Genomic DNA, 20,286 nt, shown 5'->3' on the forward strand with positions numbered 1-20,286 from the left:
ACTGACACACATCAGAACGGAATGCATTGTGTGCACCACCTGAACATAGGGCCACGACAAATACGACTTCAAGGAGCTCCAAATCAACTGTTTTCATGTTTTATTCTATCCTTGCTATCCCTGTATGTGAGTTAAGAGTAGTTTACTCCTGTGAGTTAAAAGCCCCTCCCAGTTTCAAAAATCCAGTTAGGCTTCTGACAATTTCAAGCCAAATTTAAGACAAACACACACATACTTTCTAAGTCATTTGGAATCTTAAATTCTATATAATGTCAATGTTAAACTTGGGCTTTAAGTATACCATAAACTAAAAAGGAGAGAGGAAGTTGTCTTAGATAAAAAAAAAAAAAAAAAAAAAAAAAACCCGGAAATAAGTAACCAACCAGTATGACCACCAAATTAGTAATAAAAGGTCATAACGCTGGATTCTGACACAGAGAACAGACTGTACTTAGCCATTGTAAAAGGTCTGGTACTGTGGAGGCATGCAGCTCAGTAGAAGATTTTGTTTTTTAGTTTTTAAAAAATTATTTAATGTATATCTGTGTGTCTGTACATCTGCACACCGGAAGAGGCCACCAGATCCCATTACAGAGGGCTGTGAGCCACCATGTGGTTGCTGGGAATTGAACTCAGGACCTCTGGAAGGGCAGCCAGTGCTCTTAATTGCTGAGCCATCTCTCCAGCCCCCAAGTAGAACTCTTGACCAGCATTGATAAAGTCCTAAGTTCAATCCTTGGTATGGGAGTAGGGATATGGGGGGGGGGGGGGGGGAGGAATCAGGTTGTGTGATGTATTTTGGTAAAACTTTACTTAACATTTCTTTTATTCAAGTTACATTTAATAAGCCTATTTTATTAGAAAATACCTATCTCTAGGATGCCTATAAATATAACAATATCATAGACTAGCTCAGGATGCAAAAAAAATCAAGTATCAGTGTAACAGAAAAGACCTGTCAAGTTTCAATTCTGACTATTAAAACACTGTTTGTATATGTGAAGGGAGGAAACACACTGCTTCAGAAACCCAGACTGTCAGTTTGCTAGAAGGCAAGGGGTCTGCATCCATTATTTGAACAGCGACTCTGGGGCAGCACCACCACCAGTCACATCAAACATCTCTGATCTCAAAATCTGTGAGCAATTAAAGCTCAGCTGCTGTGAGTGATATGTGGATTATCTCTAAACACGTATCACCCATCAGTAACTGAACACTCTCCAAAACCATACATGAATTATCCAAGAGCTCGTAAGCACTTGAGTGACTGCAGCAGAACAATCCTGCAAACAGGTCTCAAACCCTTACCTGGCTGCTGCCTTGCTGAGGAGCTCAGTCCATCTACATTCAAGGCTTTCCAGCTGCCCAGTGATTTTCTCTCTATCAGCCAGTTCAGCAGCCTGGGCTATTCTGCCTCCTTCTGCTTGAAGCATATCCACTGTGGCCTTGCGATCATCTAGGAGTCGCTGGAGCAACTGTGACATGTATGTTTAAAGAGAAAGGAAAGTAACAACAAAGGGTCATTTAAAAATAAACCCAGAGCCAGGTGTAGTAGCACACACCTTTAATCCCAGCACTGGGGAAGCAGAGGCAAGTGGATCTCTATGAATCTTGAGGCCAGTCTGGTCTACATAGGGAGACCCTATCTTGAAGAAGACAGAAGACACACAGACACACACACAGACACACACAGACACACACACACACACACACAAAATCATCACAATGAATCTGAAGCGTAATTGAACAATGCACTCTTGGCCCCAAAAGTATGTGGTATAGTACAGTTCCTGCCATGCCCATTCACCTCAGCTTTTAAGTAGTGCCATGGCTGACACTCTATTACAGACAGGTGACAGAGACAAGCACATTTGCCAGGAATGGTGGTGCATATCTTTAGTTCCAATACTTAGGAGGCAGAGGCAGGAAGATCTTTGAGTTTGAGGCCAGCCTGGTCTACATAGTGAATTTCAGGTCAGACATAGAATCTCAGGAAACAAAGAAGCAAAAGACACAGAAACCTCATTAGGATTTGAAGTGACAGATATGTTGCCCAGCTGAAGGCAGCCATTTCACAATTATTATATACATATATCAAAATATTATCTCATATGCTGTAAATGATATACAACTTCATTTGTTATATCTCCCTAAAACTAAAAAAAGACAAAATTTCTTTTAAGATAAGCAGTTTTTAAAAAGTTTTTTTCCCCTTGGTGTACATTCATTGTACCTGGTTATTTGTGAAACATGATCCTATGTAGTCAAGGTTAGCCTGAAACTCTACCAAAAAAATCCTCCTACCTTAGCCTCCCAATAGCTGTTCTTGCAGTTATGTGCCACCATGCTTGGCAAGAAACAGTAAAAAAACTGCATAGGAATAGAAATTAAGCTAACATGGTAGATAGAGGACTAGGGAGGCAGAGCTCAGCTGGTACAGTGCTGGCTCAGTGTGCATAAAACCTGGGTCTCATCCCCAGTGCTGCGTAAACAAAGTGAAGTTCAGACTTGTGATCCCAGCACTTGGGAGGTGGAGGCAGGGGGATCAGAAATTTAGTGGCATTCTCAGCAACATAATGTTCCAGACCAAGCCTGGGCCACATTGAGACCCTGGCTCAGAGGAGTAAAGGACTGTTGAGTTCCAAGTCATAAAGACATCTGTCTGTCCTCTTCTTGAGCGAAAAGGAGGAAAGAGTGTGAGAGCCAGAAGAGACAGTGTGTGTGTGTCTAATGCTGACAGGGGGCCCTGACATGCTGTTTCACTAAGCATGTGATCTCAGCATCTGCGACACAGTAGATGGGAGAGAGGAAGACATTTCTTCAGTTGTACAGCCACTAGCAGGGTATTCAGACTCCTGTGAGCAATTTGAGTGCCACTCACTAGATCTCTCTCACAAAGCAGAAGTACAGCGAGGTGGGAAGACGAAGAGGATGAGAAGAAAGAAGAGAGACAAGAGAGGGTAATGGAGGGTGAGTGTGATCAAAGCATAAGTGTCATAATGAAACCCATTATTACGTATAATTAACATGCTAACATTACGCAAATAGGACAAAATAAGACACATGTAGGTTAAGTTCTACTGAAACTCTGGACCTGCTCTTTAAGCTATAAACAAAGTGCTGTCTGTCACTGTCCACTTCGGTTCACTGTCTCCATGTTCCCACTTACCTTCTGTTCTTGGATCTGGGCTTTCACCACTTTATACTCGGCAGATGGAGGCTTCTGATTGGCTATGAGCTCCTCGGTGTCTGTCAACCAGCTGAGCAATGGCTCTAAGGCATCTTGAAATTTCCCACAATGTAACAAAGCCTCCTGCAGTTGTGCAATTCTTTGTGCAACCTGTGTCACAGATATGGAGAGCTCAAAGTCAAGGAAGGGGAACAGCATTGTATTTACACTACTACTAACCCACTTAGTAATTACAGATGGCAGCAGTAACTGTGTTGGCATTACATTTCAAGGGCAATCTCAGGACTAGACTTCTCTTTTTTGCCCTTTGCAGTCCCAGCACAAGTGTCACTTGCTCACCAGCTCACCTTTTTATTCAGTGTATTCCATCGAGTATTGACCTCTTCCATGTCATGTTCTAAACCCTGCACATCACAGGTTTTTCCCGCACTCTGAATTAATCCCTGGCCAAGTCCATTCACCTGCTGCAATTTCACCTGAAGAGGATCCACTTGTTCTTTCTGAAACATCTGGAGAATTGCAAAGAAAAGCAGATTTGCCATAAAGGACATTAAACTGTCTATATATACCTCACATACTGTCAGGTCATTCTTGAGAGATTTATGACTTAACAAAGGAGGACAGGGAACAAAGGGGAAACGTAAGCATCAGAACAGTGAGGTACCAAGAAGACATGTGGGTTTATGTTTCAGTTACATATCTTCTTGTGTAACATACACCAAGGGACAGTTACAGCACTATTTAGGTCTTTAATCTAATGACTCGGTTTCTTCTTTCAAATCAGCTGCTTAATTTTTAATGCTAAAAGCTACAGGGAACATTGAATTATTGGCATTAAAATACTATACAATAAATGCAATGTATTTGCATCCTGAAAGGGAAGGATGCTATCAAATTACAAGTACTTAAATTCTTGGACAATACCATGGAGAATAGACATTTGACACTGACAACAGGCAGTACACTTTCCTGGCTAGAATGGGTAACTCAATCAGTCAAAACAAATCAGCAGTATAAAAAAATGCAAAGCTCATAGCTTAATACTCCTGTGGCCATTTAACTTCATTCTGTTTCAGGGCCACAGACCACAGACAAGCAATCATCGTGAAGCAGTACTCCCCATCTATAAGAGAAAATGTGCCCACAACTCTGACACATGTACCAAGTAAGACATAGGTATATGAAACACTTGAAAAGATGAGACCATGGATCATGTCCATAATGAAACAAACAAAAAAATGTAAATTCAAAAGTTAGAACGAAAACTGGTGTAAGCCACCAAGCCTATACAATCCCAGCACTCAGGTGGAGGCAGGAAGGTCAGAAGTTCATGATCATTATCAGTTACACATACACTTTGAGGCCTCTCTGTGGGTACATGAGACCTTATCTCAAAAACAAAAAACAAAATACAAAAAACAAACAAATAAACAAAAAAACCAGAACAAAAAAATGCCAAAACTTTAGTTTTCACACACATTTGCTAAATGTATTGTCTTAATGGAAAGAATGACATAAACATTTATCCTTAATTGGTTGTCTCAATTACTAGAACATAAAACTAGTCACATTTTTACCAGCTTGACTATAACCCACCCCCGCCTTCTATATAAAGTTTTTCCAGTTTCAGTAAGATAGGTGTGTCTATTAGAAGCCAGAAGATGACAGAAAACAAAAGAGGACAAAATAAACCTAAGAGAATCAAATGCTTAAGGAAGACTAATTTTGTTCTATAACAGACCACACTATAGTAAGGAATATGAATTCAAAGGAATGCCTATGGATGGATAAGTCAGTCTATAGAGAGGCAAAGGCCCAGGAAAAAACTCAAAGGTTGTGAAGGAAATCACCAGGACACTTCACTTTATTCTACAACTTGATTGTATTGTATTTTGTTAAGCAACACTACAAAGAATTCAGCTTCAACAAACTACAGGAAAACCCCCCACAAGTGCCACAGAGCTCTATTCTGAAACATTAAGAGACATCAATTGGAAGAGAAACCAAGAGGAGTGAGGCTGGGGATGGATAAAGGATTGACCGATGATGGTGGGGATTAGAAATGGAGGGAGAATGCCAGAGACAGAGAGAGAAGGTATCAAGCCCACACTAAAGGGTCCTTTACTCAATCAAATCAAATACATCCACACTATCATTTAAAGATTTGTTTTGGGCTGGAGAGGTGGCTCAGAGGTTAAGAGCACTGGCTGCTCTTCCAGAGGCCCTGAGTTCAATTCCCAGCAACCACATGGTGGCTCACAACCATCTGTAATAGGATCTGATGCCCTCTTCTGGTGTGTCTAAGACAGCTACAGTGTGCTCATATATATGAAATAAATAAATCTTTAAAAAAAATAAAGATTTGTTTTTATTTGTGTGTTTGTTTGTGTTAACTGGTAATGGCTGTAGTTATGCTTTGGTGGTACTGTGTTTCCCATTTGAATACTGACTTACCTTTTTTGAAGGTTTGTTCTCTTCTCCTCTTTACCTCTAAATGGAGAATGTTAGTCCAAAGGCTTCCTTAAAAATACTTAATTCTTTGTTTGAGGCAAGCTTTAGTATATAGCTTAGACTAGCCTGGAACGCACGAACCTCTTACCTTAATAGGTGTACACCACCATGCCTAGCTATCTCCTTTCTTTTAATGTCCTTCCTGGGCAATTTAATCTATCATCTAAATTATTAGCTCTGATAGATGTTTATAACTTAATTTTCTCTTCTAAGCTTCAAATCCTCACATCCAACTGCTTTACTCTCTACATACCAACCACTAACCTTGAACCTAATGGTTCCAAAAGAAAGTACCTCTTACTTCTCATTCCTTCAAATTTACTTCTTCCTAAATCAAATCCTAACATTTGTTCTTGAAATCAGTAATTTACTAGTGTCCAGTTTGTACTTAACTGAATAAACCAGAATCTATGCCATCCTGGATAAACAACACACCTTCACCACAAACACCATCAACAGGTCTTAATTCTACTTCCAAAGTATTCTTTGACTCTATCAATCATCTCTGAGCCTACTCTGTCAGTTTATAATGATAGATTTACAAGAGTCACTTCTGTGCTTCACGTCTGCCTCCCACACGCTAAGGCCCACAAGGGCAGGCGCCATGCCAGCTCTATTCACTGCAAGAGGCTAGGATCTGGCACAAAGTTGATACTCAGTAATTATTTATTTTCAATGAATGACTCCTTGTATAGAAATTGCTTAGGGGAAAGCAAACAAACTCATGACAGATCTGCTATCAGCTGGACACTCAAACACTGAATTGTTGTGATACTCCCAATTTTTGCTTACAAAAGAGTTCCTTGGCTAATTTTAATTTTACAGAAACTCTACTTTGTATAAAGGTTGCCCCTTTTTCCTGTGAACTTCTTACTGTAAATAAGATTGGGGGAACTTATAGGCAAGGGTGTAAATAATTGGGGACTGCTCTCAGTAGCTTGAGATCACAATACAGAAACAATAAACTGACATTTTGCTTCTTCTAACCAATCTCTTGTTAGTATCTATTATGAAGTTTATATTTTAAGAACAGAAAGTTTATATTTTTAGCTAGGTATACACACGTGCATTTATACATACAAAGCACATAAACTCTGAAGCATTTTACTCTAAATCAATTCCAGGTTAGGATTACTTGTTGAGCTCAAAATATCTCTGCATAGAAACCCTAAGTTCCTTTGCTTCTAACCACCCCCAAGCCAGGTATGGCGATTCACACCTACAGTGTCAGCACTCAGGAAGCTGATACACGAGGACTGCTATCAGTCTGAGGCTAGCCCGGGTTTACATGGTGAGTTCCAGGCCAGCCAGAATAGGACCCTCCCTTAAGAGCCACATATGCCAAAAATACTCTCTAAAAATATAAAAACTGGAATTTACACAACCTTGGAAAAAACGGTTTTCCATTTCCTACAAATGGACCCTGGACTTGGTGCACACCAGGCAAGTACTCTACCAATCAGACACATGTCCATCTCTGAAAAACTTCTTTTAAAAATCCAACTAATTAAAAAATCCAATTATTTCAGTAGTGTGTTTCTCCCTTTCTCCCTTTCCCATCCTCACTTATAGCTTAGGCTGACCCATTTTATTATAGCCCAGGCTGACCTCACATAGCTCCCAGCTCACCCTAGTGACCCAAGTGCTCAAATTGTAGGTATTCATTACTACTCCTGGATTCAATAAATATTTTCAAAATAGCAGTGGTGCATACCTTTAATCCCAGAACTTTAATCCCAAAGCCAGAAGCAGGGAGATCTCTGTGACTAGCCTGGTCAACATAGAGTTCCAGACCAATCAGGACACAGTGACACTCGACCTAAAATAACCCCACTTCAAAGAATGACAACTTTTCAGGGATGGGATGGGGGTGGGGAGTTAGGAAGTGGGATAGCACCATTTCCTTCTGCTGTCATTTTATTAGGCAGTACTTCATAAAATGAGGATCTCCTCTACCCGGAGGGATCCTTGGAGGATTACATATCCCAGAGAGGGACCAGTATTGAGGATTTCTCTAAATTCCTCTATATGCAGATCAGATTAGTTCTTTTTCAATCATTTTTTACCGACTGCTGCTGTAGCTGTATACCAGAAGTATTTCATATTTCAAAAATGCCTGCACAAGGAATTGTTCTGTCACTGGCCTACTGTTGTAACTGGAGGGGGTAACTGCAATCTCAGTTATCAATCCCACATTTCATAAAACCCAAAATCAAGATCCACCCACCTGAAAGGTAACAAATTCTCACTTGGCAGGAAGCTACATAACAAGATAACTGCTTACCCAAGAGGGGCCTACCATCACTCAGCTAAGCAAGAGGACCTGTGGCCAAGCTGGCACCTTAAGGGACACAATGAAAACCATTTGTTGCACGTCTAGTTGGTATTCTAACAGTTTAAGGTTGCTATGACAGATTCTGCAATGAGGAGGATGGGAGAACCCATCTTATGTGTGCCCAGTGATATTATAGAAAATTCATCTTCACTATTCCATTGAGTGGCTACCGTGAGGAAGAAGTGCTCTGGGACCTGAGAATTGGGCAAACGCAAACAACCTCCTCACTCTTTACTTAAAGCAGATGGACTTTAGGAAGTGGAACACTGCTTCAATTATTCACTTCCACATTCTGTTGTCTAAGGATTTTTTGAGAGCTGGGTGTAATTAGTCAGGCCTGTACTCTCAGCACTTAGGAGGCAGAGGCGAGAGAATAGAGCTTGAGCGTTGGCCTGGACCATACGACAAGACTCTGTAGCAAAACAAAACAAATACCTCGGAGCTCAAAGACCCAAGCGGGTATCCTGGTTCATGCTCTCATTTTATAGCTTCAGAAATAAAAGTCTAGAAAAGGAAAGTGATTTAAGAACATAAAAGCAATTTTGCAAGATGACTCTAAGCGCATACTGAGCTTTCCCTGGGTATGCCTCTGGCTTTAAGAAACAGAGTCTTTGGCCAGGTTTTGATGGCAGTGGCTGCAAATACCTTTAATTTTAGCACGCAGGAGGTAGAAGCAGGATGATCTCTGAGTTTGAGGCCAGGCTGGTCTACAGAGTTATGTGCCAGGACAGCCAGAGCTACACAGTGAAACCCAGTCTTGAAAAAAACACAAAAACAATCCAATACACCCCACGGCCCACCCAACACACATCTGTATGTTTACACTGCTTTCACCTAAGCTACTTCTGTGTTGTCTGCAAATCTACTTCCAGGATGAAGGGAGGTGGTCAACAGTTGAAGCCTCGCATTTGTGATACCATAAATAAACTCATTGTCCCTTCATCCTCACAATCATCTTAGGGTTCTGCCTTACCAAGTGAGGAATCTGAGAGAGAAGACTCAGGACACCTCTCACTGAAAGCTCAGAGTAACTCTACCTAACTGCACATCACTAAAAACATGAACTCTCTAGATTTTAGGAAACAGGTTTACTATATTTTCTTTTCTTTTTTTCAAAAGAGAAATAACACTTTCCTGATAATAAGCTTTTAAAAATTTAAGCCAACATCTATTTACAAATGTGTTACTTTGGCTTCCAACATATGTAAGTAAAAAATGAATAAAATTTTATACTGGAGAAAATTAAGATACTTTCTCCTTTAAACTCAATAGAAAATCTAGAATTAACAAGCCCAGGGGCACAGTATTAACAAAAGATAGGAGGGCAGACCTATGCCACCACTTGCTAACACCAAGTGAGAGAACTTGCAATTCTCACTACGCTCTAGGCTTTTTCTGCCAGTGAAATGAGCAACAGTTACCTCATGTGAATTTAATCCATCAGTTGCAGCCAGAGGCACTTTCCCATGTAGCATTGTGCCAGGCACCTCTTTTATTCCAAATGCTGAAGAATCAAAGCCTTCCTTGATCCACATTCCTGGAGAGGAAGCATTCTCAAGAACAGGAGTTTCTTCTGCAATGGACACTGAATCAGTGTGGGTAGTTCCTTCCAGGAAGGGTCCACCAGGAGAGAAAATTTCCTTAGCAGGCACTGAAGTAGCTGGAGTAGCAGACCATTCTGGGATGGACATACTAACCACTTGAGTATCAGACTTCTCTGGGATAGTTTCTTCAAGGGCTGGGACAGTACACTCCTCTGGTGTAGACCCTGCACGGGTGTCAGGCTCCTCTGCAGTAGACACTGTAACTGTTGGAGTATCTGGCTCCTCTGAGGTGGGCCCTGTAGGAGCTGGTATGGCAGATTCCTCTGGGAGGAACACTTCAGCAGCTTGAGTGTCAGGTTCCTCTGAGGTAACATCCTCATCTATGATGGGCACTGTAACAGTCTCCACTGGAGGCACTGTACCAGATGAGGCTGCAGTCTGTTCTGAAGCTGATATTGCAGCAGCTGTAACATCCTCCATTAAGATAACCACTGAAGCTACTGGGATATCCTCCTTTTGGATGGGCACTATTGGAGTAGCTACAGCAGTCACCTCTGAGGCAGAGGCTTTGGCAGCAGGCCCCTCCAAAGCAGGTAATGCTACAGCTGGGATATCCTCTCCTGGCATGGGTACTACAGCATCCAGGGCATCTTCTGCCATGGGTACTACAGCAGCTGGGGCAGGCATCTGTTGGCTGGATATCCACTCTTCTGAACCTGGTACAGTGTTACTGGCTTTGGTGATTTGTTCGTCTGGAAAAATGTTCAGGGTTGAATCTAACCCTCTCATTTCTACCTCCCCTTCCTGTGATAAAGTCACACTCAGCTGAGTTTCTTTATCACTCACGGTTTCTGCTCCAGCTTTATTGAGTCTCAGTTCTCCAGCCAGCAGCTGCAGATTCAGAACCTCTGACTCAGAAGACCTCCTCTGGAAGTCTGTAAGAAAATGTGCTGGAGCTCCATTCCCTAAAAGCTTCCCTTGACAATCCGGCTCTTTTGTCTCACCATCCTTATCACAAACTTTCTCCGTGGACAATTCATAAGGGTCTATATTTTCCAAAGATGCCAGATTGTTATCTTCTTGGCTAATTATAGCTCCCTTTTCACTTTCTAACTGAATCTCATCAGTTAATAAATTTGAATCAGATGATAACACCTCTACTTCAGGTCCTGAGGTAACATCTTGTTCATAGTTAAAAGCAAAACTGAGAGGGATCCTTTCCATGTACTCCTCCACATTGCCCTCAGTCTGACTGCAGTCTACCTGGGACAGATTGCCATTTTCCTTGGCTGGCTCAGAGGCAATAAAGACCGGCAGGCTTTCTTCACAAGAGCCACTGAGATTAGAGTTCAGCAATCCTCCTGTGTCCAGTTCTCCAAGTGGCTCCAGATCAGCCAGAGGCTTAAATTTTCCACCAGTCTTAGGGCTAAAAGGCACTTTTTCACACTCCTTGCTAACAGTGGAGGTATCCCTCCTACTATCAGGGTGAGCACTAAGTTCAACAGCTTGAGACACCTGAGAAGATTCCAGGGCATTGCAATGTTCACCATCTAATCCAGTGTCAGGATCCTTTACCCTCACACTTAGAAAACCCACATGCTGCTCCTGTTCTAAGGCAGCTCCTGGAGAATGACTAATTAAAAGTGAATCTTCTGCATCCTGGGTTGGGGCCAGCCCTTCAAAAGAGGCCTGACTCAGCAGCTCAGCTGAAGAAGTTACTCCTTCTTCACATAAACATTCCTTCTCAAGTTCAAGAAACATTTGCACAGAATCTGTGTCAGAGAGCTGATCTGCTTCAACAGGGCACTGGAGCCCTGAGATCAGACCCTCTAGCCCCTGAGCAGGTCTGTTTTTCATCTCACTGCTAACATCCTCACCTGTAGGCACACAGGTGCAGTCAGGGGGCGTACCCTCGGGAACTGAGGCAGGTTGATCCCCAGTTGGCTGCAGGTCAACAGAGCAGCACATCTGATGAAGAGCAAGAACAGCTACACAATCAGATCCATCCTCTACTGCTGCTACTGTGTTTGCTTGGTCACTTTCTTCAAAAGGATCTGCCATGCTTGTCTCCTCGTTTGTAACTACAAGACTCTTTCTCTTCTCTGACAATTTCTCTTCCTCCCACTCCTCCTCTGCCTCCATCATGATCCATCGCTCATCCTCCTCAAATTTTAACTCAGACTCTGTTTTTTCTCTCAGGCTGGGTGTTATAAGAATATGTAATTCTGGATCCAACAGCTCTTCACTCAGGCAAGGAGAGAGAGGTGGTAGTTCCACAGTGCAGGCAGTGTCCCCAAGGGGGTGCTGCTTCTCACCCAAGCCTCCCTTGGAAGAACTTTTCATGGCCCTGGGCCAGGTTGCACTTGAGAATCTGTGGTCCTGCATTTCATCTGTGTTACCACTTGCTGCAGCAGCTTCTGAGTCTAGAGGCTGGAATTCATGGGGAGAGCTCTCACTGTGCTGTTGGAATCTGAAGTCCTGGCAGTCTCTCAAATTTTTTACATTTTGTACTTCTGGAATATCTACAGATTTGGACATGTGTTCCAAAGTAACGGACTCAGACTGAGGTTCCCTGTGGTCAAACTGACCAGAACTTTCTGTCAATGCAGAACTGGATTCTTTTTTCTCATGCAAGGAAGGATTTGAAGCACCAGCTTCTGAGACTTCACTGAGAGAAGCCTCCATCCTTTCTGCAAATTCTGGGAAGTTGGGTGGCATGAAGGACTTCCAGGATCTCCTGTTAACATTATCTTTGCGCTCTGCATTTGGCCGACGTCTGGGTGGCACAGGTGCTGACTTCTGCACATCACTGCTTAGCTTTAATGCATCAAATATTATCCTCTCATCCAGCTTCTTGCCTTCTGGTACTCTAGATTCAAAAACATTAGATGATGCTCCTAATGTACCATTGCTGGATAGGGTACTTCCGTCCATCTTCTCCATGGTGCTTTTTGACGTCTGATTAAGTTTTGACCCCTGGTCAATCTGTTCATTTATCCGCATCGTATCGTATATGGACCTCTGTGGAACATAGCAATCTTCTATATAGCCGTCCTCATCTTCCCCTTTACCCAGGCAGGTGGGGTTCCTCCTTAAACAGTCTGGCCTGCTAAGTGGCTTACCCATACTTTTTCAATAAAGATGAACCATCAAGCTTTCAAAAAGTTTTTTTTCACAGGTTCTCTCAAAATACATTCTATATGAATTGTAAGTTCTCTTACATGTTTATACTCCAAACCACCAATTGCATCTGCCTTCCAGAAAGATCTGGAAGTTCCAATTTGAAACCATTCTGGGAAAAACTCTAAGACAAACAGGTTTTTCCTCACAGGCTAGCAGCCTCATAATTGCAGACAGACAAATGATATTATTTAATCAACAAGCATAAAACAATTACTTGTATGGCTTCTGGTTTTACTTTTCTAAAGAGTACTGTCCCTTCAAATTCAGTCTGCAAAAAATCATTTGATATTGACAAATCTTATTCAATATCTAGTTTCACTCTATTCTCACCGAAGCTGAGTTGAAGCAGAAAATTTATACCAACTATGTCCTTTAATAACAATGGCACACCCTCTCTAGCTTTCAAGTATGGTCCAAGCTCCTAAGAATTCCTTTCATTTTTATCCTGTGTTGAGCCCCGAAGAGTCCAGCTGGTCTGAATTAGCCATTCGTCCTCTCTAGTTGGGGTGTTTGCATTTGAACAGGGCTGGTCAGCGGATATTCCTGCAACTTTAAACACAGGAAGTCCTTCATTCGGGGCCAGCTTGGGGCTTCCTGTCTCCAAAACATCATGGCATTGTTGTGGCTTCCAAGCCAACACTGTATCGTGGCCGCAAAACAAGGCGAGTGGAGGCCCACGCTGGGCCTTTCAGAAGGCGGGCAGGCTGCGGCAGCGACCAAGAGGTAGTCTGAAGGACTCACTTAGCACCGCCCGCAAACCCGCGCCATGCCTCGCGCCCCGGAGGGCCAGGGTCGCCTCACCGCAACCTTGCAGGTGGCTCCTGGCGGGCCGGCCTTGGGTCTAGCGCTCAGGAAGTTAGTTTGTCCCTCCGGCAGCAGAAAGTCCCGTGTCCTGTGGGCGCCGCCTCCCCGGCCACTGCAGGTCCCCGGCCCCCAGCCGCCGCGTCGTGGGCTGCATGACAAGCAGTCGCCTCTTTTCTCCACCACGCCGCGGGCCCTGGAGCCGTTTTCCCCGTCCGCAGCTGTCACGGTCCCGGCATGCAAACTTCTGGCCGGGAACAAAAGGCTCCGCTCCGGCCGCACGAGGGGGGCGAGCCCGCCTCTCTAACGCCGCGCGGCCCGCTCACACGCCGCTGGCTGGAAGTGCTCGGGTGGCGGGCGGATCTCCTCCCCTTTCCAGCCCCGCCACTGCCGCTGCCCCGCCCGGGCAGCCCCCTTGGAAGCCCGGGAGCGCGCGGCGCCGACTGCAAGGGAGGAGGACGGGGGCGGGGCCTGCAGGGAGCCCCGCCGGGAGGGGAGGGGGCGGGGGCAAGGATTGGAAGCCAAGGCGGCAAGGGAGGGGCTTCCTGGGGTTGGGGCCAGGGACTCCAGCTCATCCTTCACCCCCTCTAGCTCACTCCCTCCACACCCGCGGGCGTAGTAGTGTCCCCGCCCGCGAGGGTGAGAGGAGAGGAGCAGTCCTGGTCACGCCGGACAAATCTCCTGACAAAGGAAAGCCCCGCCCTCATATCGCTGGCCCGGCCCCTACGCCCCCGCTTCTTTCCAACCCCTGGGATGCGAGCCCAGCACAAGGGCGAACCCAGAAGGGGCGCCCCCGCCTCTCCCACTGCCAGCCGGTTGTGGCTAGGGCCACTCGGGGCCCCATCTGCCGGTAGAGACCTACGGGCTAGGGTGGGCGGTCTGCACTACTCTAGGCTCCAGCTCTGCCACACTGTCCTTGTATTTTTCCAATGTCACCTCTGGCGCTGACCAAAGAACTGACTAGCCTTAAACACAGCCTTTTCTTGGTATGCCAAGGAATTGAGTTAGACTCAGGAACCAAGTTATTGGACAAACTCTAGGCACAGTTTCCCTTCTCAAGTGCGTCAGATCTTGGCCCATTACGCCACCTGGACTTCTCTGCTCAGACTTCAGCGGTCTTAACGACCGGAAAATGGGGTGCAGGTTGAAGTGCAGAGAGGACACTGGCAGGAACAGCCCAGGCCCAACACCTTGATTGGTTTCTACTGCTGCACACATTCAAGGAAACCTGAGCCTCTGAGGCTTCTCTCAGTGAAACATGAGTCTGTATTTCAAGTCTCAAAACAGAAAATATTAGAGAAATGTATTACACAATCCTACACATTACATTCTGGATCTTAGAAAAGCTATCTAGAGACCCTGTACCTGTTAAGAAAAGTACAAAGAGCAACCCAGAAGCCTGCCTGCCAGAGGTAGCTTGCGTCCTTGTGAGGTGTGATACTTGACTCCCTTTATAATGGTCCTCTGATTTTTGAAGATGAAAAAGGTTAGTTAAAATCCAAAGGTTAGTCCAAAGTCCTGTTGGTCCAAGTGATTAATATAGATGGTAGAACTTAGGAAAAAGTTATTTCTACTCTCCACACAAACAGTAAATAAAACCACTCACTGGTGTGTGATTTGGCAGTGAAGCTTGGAGCTAAGCCTTAGACTTATTTGAGGAGCCAGAAACTCCTTGGCAAAAATGAGTTACAAGCCGAAGCCCATGGGCAGACTAGTCAGTAAAAGACACCTTCTTTCCTCACCCCAAAAGAAGCTATCAATTCTACCCACGTAAGTACAAAGACCTTCCATCTGTAAACAGAAGAGAATACTGAAACATTGTAAACTGTATTGTTTTATTCTAGATATCCTATTCTTTCAAGTTAAAACTTCAAAAAGCTGTCTAGAATCCTGTGACCTCCTGGTGCAACAGTGCAAGACACTAGAACACTGTTCTGTGAACACAGAACATTGGATGGAGAGCAAGTTCCAGGGGATGTGATCGACATTAAGTATCTGAGGAGCTGGGACTGTGGGAGGAAGGAAATTTGTGCTGAATGTCTCCTTAAACTGGCACAGCAAGATCCAAGGGCAGATTTCAAATCATCACTTTCCTCACAGCTATCCAAAGAATAAGGTGTCCCCTAAAAGAGTGACTTTTCCTGACCCCAAAGGAATGTGAGCAGAAATGTAAGCAGCCACGTGGCATAGCAATCTCAGGAAACAGATTCACAAAATCTTGAAGTTTATTCAGGATGTGTTTTTGAGTCCCTTCAACCCCTGATACACTGTGATCCTAAGAGCAAATCAATCTACAGATCTGACACTGCACAATCCATGGAATCCAGGTTTTAAGTTTGTTGTAATTACTCAATGCAACTGGAAAACCAAGGAGGACAGGATTAATTTCACTTGCAAGTTTTCCTGGCCAAACACATTCACCAAGTGTTCAGATATCATAACAGACTCTTTAGCACGCCAGGGCCCCCTCTGGTTACAAGAATCTGAGGAATTCTGGCTCTGGAATTAAGGGTGGGTGGTTATTCTATTATAAAGAATAGTCTTGATGTGGAATCACAACCTTCACAGATAAATTCTTTTCCTGTTTCCTCACCAAGTCAGGTGCCAATCAGGTCAGTCTTTTCCTAATTAACCCTTCCCCAAAGGGTTTTACTCTTCTCATCAGTGTCAGATAAATAAATGGAACTATCTAGCAACCAAGGTTCAGACTCAAATGGTTTATCACTTTTAGTCACACTCTGTTTAATTAAAGTGTTAAAATACCACACAGAAACTTCCTAAATTATTAAACAGAGCCTCCAGTAAAGATTCCATAGGAGTTGACGGCCTCAGTCCTCTCATGCAAAAAGCAGAGCAGGCATCTCCATAAGCTTAAAGTCATCCTGCTCTACAGTGAGGACCTCTCCATCCCAGACAGACAGACAGAGACAGAGAGATGCACACACACCATAGACTCACACAACCTACCTACCCCTTCAAAAACAAATACAGCAAGCAAAAAGCCTCCTAGATTGATTGATTGATTGATTTTTTAATCATTGGTGTGTTTTGAATAGAAGCAAGGAGAGAAAGCATAGGGCTCTTTCTTTATGTCTTCTTTTTATCTGTTCATGAGTTTCTCTTCAGTTTTAGTTTTGGAATTCTGCCAGTAGTCATCTCAGTGACTGAAGTAAATACCTGATTCGGTTTTCTCTTGCTGCCCTGACAACTATAACCAAAAACAAAACAAAACAAAAAAAACCCCAAAAAAACAAAAATAAAAAGCATCTGTACATCTCACACGCCCCACTAAACTTTTAAGGGAGAAACACAGGGAGCCTCAGAGTACCTCTTCTCATACTTTCTCCACCAGAAACCACAAATGGATGTGTTCAAGCTACATTTCAAATTAGCTTTCAGTCAGTTGATTATAGAGCTCAAGGAATTCATTCCCTACACATTTTGAAATTCCTAAGAACAGAATTTGGTGTTAGCTTTTCCTTCAGTGAACCTAGAAGAAAGCATTGTTGACCTGTCTAGTTCCTTCCTGCTGTCTTCCTAGTTAAAGTGAGCTGGGTGGAATCCTCTCACATGCTCATACCATTGGATCTTGTGAATTTTAAATCTACAAACTGCCTTTCATCTTAGCATATCTAGACACAATCCTTATTCCGAGGCAAGTGGAAATGCCACAGTATGAAGTCTGTGCTTGTTGGGCATCAGTAACCTACGATGCTTTGTGTTTTTGTTACTATAAAGATAGTTGGGGCTGGAGAGATGGCTCAGTGGTTAGGAACACTGACTGCTCTTCCAGAGGTCCTGAGTTCAATTCCCAGCACCCACATGGTGGCTCACAACCATCTGTAATGGGATCTGATGCCCTCTTCTGGTGTGTCCTAAGAAAGCAACAATGTACTCACATAAAATAAATTAATCTTTTTTAAAAAAAAGTTAGTTACAGAGTGGTACACAGACCAGCAGAGTACAGTGTGAAATTTGTCTTAAATGGGAAACAAAGGGTTTTGAATGTATTTGAGTTCTTGTGTATTCCTGAACTCAAAGGAAAATTTTCCACACACTAGAAAGGAACTCTCATAACCACTGAAAACCCTTGCTGCTTGTAGACTTTCCAAAAGACGGTGTTGATTCCTTATTTAGATTAATGATTAGTTACCAAGTCAGAGATGACAACAAAAGCAGGGAGGTTTTACAGGTTAGAAAAGACCTGGCAGAAGGCAGGAGACAGGAAGGTAAGAGAAATGTGAGAAAGCTTCATGGAGGGGGCATTTGTTCATTAGGATATTTATTATTTATTTATAAGCAGGGTCTCATGTAGTCCAGGCTTGACTAGCTATGTAGCTAAGGATGTCCTTCAATTTCTGTTCCTCTTGCCTTAACTTCTTAAGTGCAGACATAAATGTGTACCATTTAAGTGTATATGGTGGTAGAGAGAAAACCCAGAACCTTGTGCATGCTATACAAGCATTTTACCAACTGAGGTACATTCTCAGCTCATGAAATTGGGATTTAGAGACACAGAATGGTAAAAACAAGCTATTTCAAGTGAGGAGCTAGAAACGGGACGCTTTGTTCTTGAACTAAATATTTGCTGTGTCAGCCTAGGCTGCTTCAACCTAGTGAGGCTCCTCCTGCCTCATCTTTATGTGCTGGGATTACAGTATGCTCTACCATGCTCAGCAAAAACAAAGTTCCCAGGAAGCAAATTTTAATTCAACATGGCTTAAACAGAGGTTTTGTGGAAGGAAAGATATTAGAATGGTAAGAAGCTCAAGCCCAGAGGCCCAAGCCAAGGACATGCGTGGCTTATTTAGAAAAGTATTACAAGATTTAGTTAACTTTAAGTCAGGTATGGTGGCTCATGTCTCAATGCCAACATTCACGAAGTTGAGATAGGAGAATTAAGATAATTGGAGGCTAGGCTGAGCTACAGAATAAGACCTTATCTCCAGAAATACGCAAGTAAGTAAGTTATCAGAAATTGTGTGGAGGCCCCAGTGCTCACTCTGCTGACATCTAACTCTTTTTGTGTCTCTTGAAACTCTAAATCTTTAACATTTGAACCCAGAAGTGGTAAATATACTTGTCTTAAAAAGAAGAAAAGAAACAAAGTTAGTACAAACAAGGACAAAAGTGGCAAAGGATGGCGAAAAACCTGGAGAGTCAGATTTGGTCTTGCTAATTGGGTAGAAAGTGGAGGCTGGAGAGAAAATAAAGATAATGCTATACTATTACTCTGGGGTTACCAAGGGCATGGTGGAACTTACAAAGCAGTAGGGGAAGAAGAGATTTGATTCATTCCATTTAGAGTATTCAAAGACAATTCATGTGGGGCTGTTTAGAATAGCCTGTCACACAAAAGATTCCACTTTGGGGTAGAGATACAGAAGCCCTTCACCATGGAACAATGTGGAGACAGCTGGCCACCTCAGCATGGTGAATGTGGAGAGAGAAAACAACAGATGACAGAAAGAGGAGGTAAGAAGGCAAACCCAGAAGGAAACAGATCATCCCAGAAGAGATGGGGAGAGAACAATGCCAAGACAGTAAGTAGGTGCTAGGCATGGGAGAAGACACCTGAAAACTTAGAACTTGGGAGGGTGAGGCAAGAGAACCAGGAGCTTGAGGCCAGCCTCAACCTGACCTTTCTCCTGTTTGTGGAGGTATGTGCATGGAGATATGCATGCACACGGGCACCCGGAAGCCAGAGATCAATGCCTTCCTCTACTCCATTCTATTTTATTCTTAGGGACAGGGTTTCTCACTAACCCTGAGTCCATGCATTACACTAGTCTGGCAGGCCACTGAGCTCTAGGCACCTACTTGTCTCTCACTACCCTCACCATCATCTCTGGCGTTACAGATACCTGTGCCACTGCGTCTGACTTCTTCTATGAAGTTTTGGGATCTGAACTCAGGTTCTTATGCTTGTATGGTAGGTTATATACTGACTAAGCCATCTCTTCAGTCCCTAAAATCAAGTTTTTAAGAAAGAAGACAATGTCACCAGATTAGTCAAGTAAGAAGTCAATGAATCCTTCTAGGGAACAGTCTCAGCAGTGATGGTGCTAAGTTAGACAGCAGAGGTTAAGGATAATGGCTGCACGGAAGGATCTGCCATCCTTCAAAATTCTCTTCTTTTTGGCTCCACAGCACAGTGTTATCATGATGTCTCTTTTCCAGGCAGTGATCTTTTGTTTTCTTGACCTCCCCACCCCATACCTGCACTACTGAAGTCATATTCTTAAAAAAACTATATATAGGACCGGCGGTGGTGGTGCCCACCTTTAATTGCAGCACTTGGGAGGCAGAGGCAGGTAGATGTCTGAGTTGAAGGCCACCCTGGTCTGCAGAGTGAGTTCCAGGACAGACGGGGCTACAGAGAAATCCTGTCTCGAACACAAAACAAAACAAAACACTCTACGCGTATACCTGTTTTGTCTGTATGCGTGCATGCCTGCTGCCTGTGGAAGTTGGAGAAAGGTTCCAGACCACCTTGAACTGACCGTGAACATGAGCTACCACACGGTGCTGCAACGGAACCTGGGTCCTCTTCGTGAACAAGAAATCATCTTCCGTGCTGACTCTCTAGTTCCCTGAGGTTGTATTGATTTCTCTTCTTTTTTAAACAAGGATGAAACAGAGCCGTACATATATCTAGGCTTATGTCTTATGGCTGAGCTATACCTCTTACTCAAAGTTGTATTTTTAATTCTGTTTATTTG

The 20,286-nt window shown here is 43.5% G+C and overlaps 2 protein-coding genes across 22 annotated transcripts in view; both read right to left on the reverse strand.

Annotated features, from left to right (window-relative positions):
- Macf1 (microtubule-actin crosslinking factor 1) overlaps window positions 1–20,286 on the reverse strand; it is a 325,822-nt gene that overhangs the window by 48,477 nt on the left and 257,059 nt on the right. For all 21 annotated transcript variants that reach the window (NM_001135758.3, XM_087549955.1, XM_087549954.1 and 18 more), the window contains 3 exon segments: window positions 1,309–1,475; window positions 3,170–3,340; window positions 3,538–3,699. In NM_001135758.3, coding sequence (NP_001129230.2) covers window positions 1,309–1,475; window positions 3,170–3,340; window positions 3,538–3,699 — 500 coding nt within the window.
- On the reverse strand, window positions 9,320–13,481 carry Macf1l1 (microtubule-actin crosslinking factor 1 like 1). Its single transcript, NM_001291383.1, is given in 1 exon segment — window positions 9,320–13,481. A coding segment is annotated over 1 exon segment (3,387 nt). The 5' UTR covers window positions 12,707–13,481.

This window comes from Rattus norvegicus, chromosome 5 (assembly GCF_021556685.1).
Source record: "Rattus norvegicus strain SHRSP/BbbUtx chromosome 5, alternate assembly SHRSP_T2T, whole genome shotgun sequence".
Classification (NCBI taxonomy): Eukaryota; Metazoa; Chordata; class Mammalia; order Rodentia; family Muridae; genus Rattus; species Rattus norvegicus.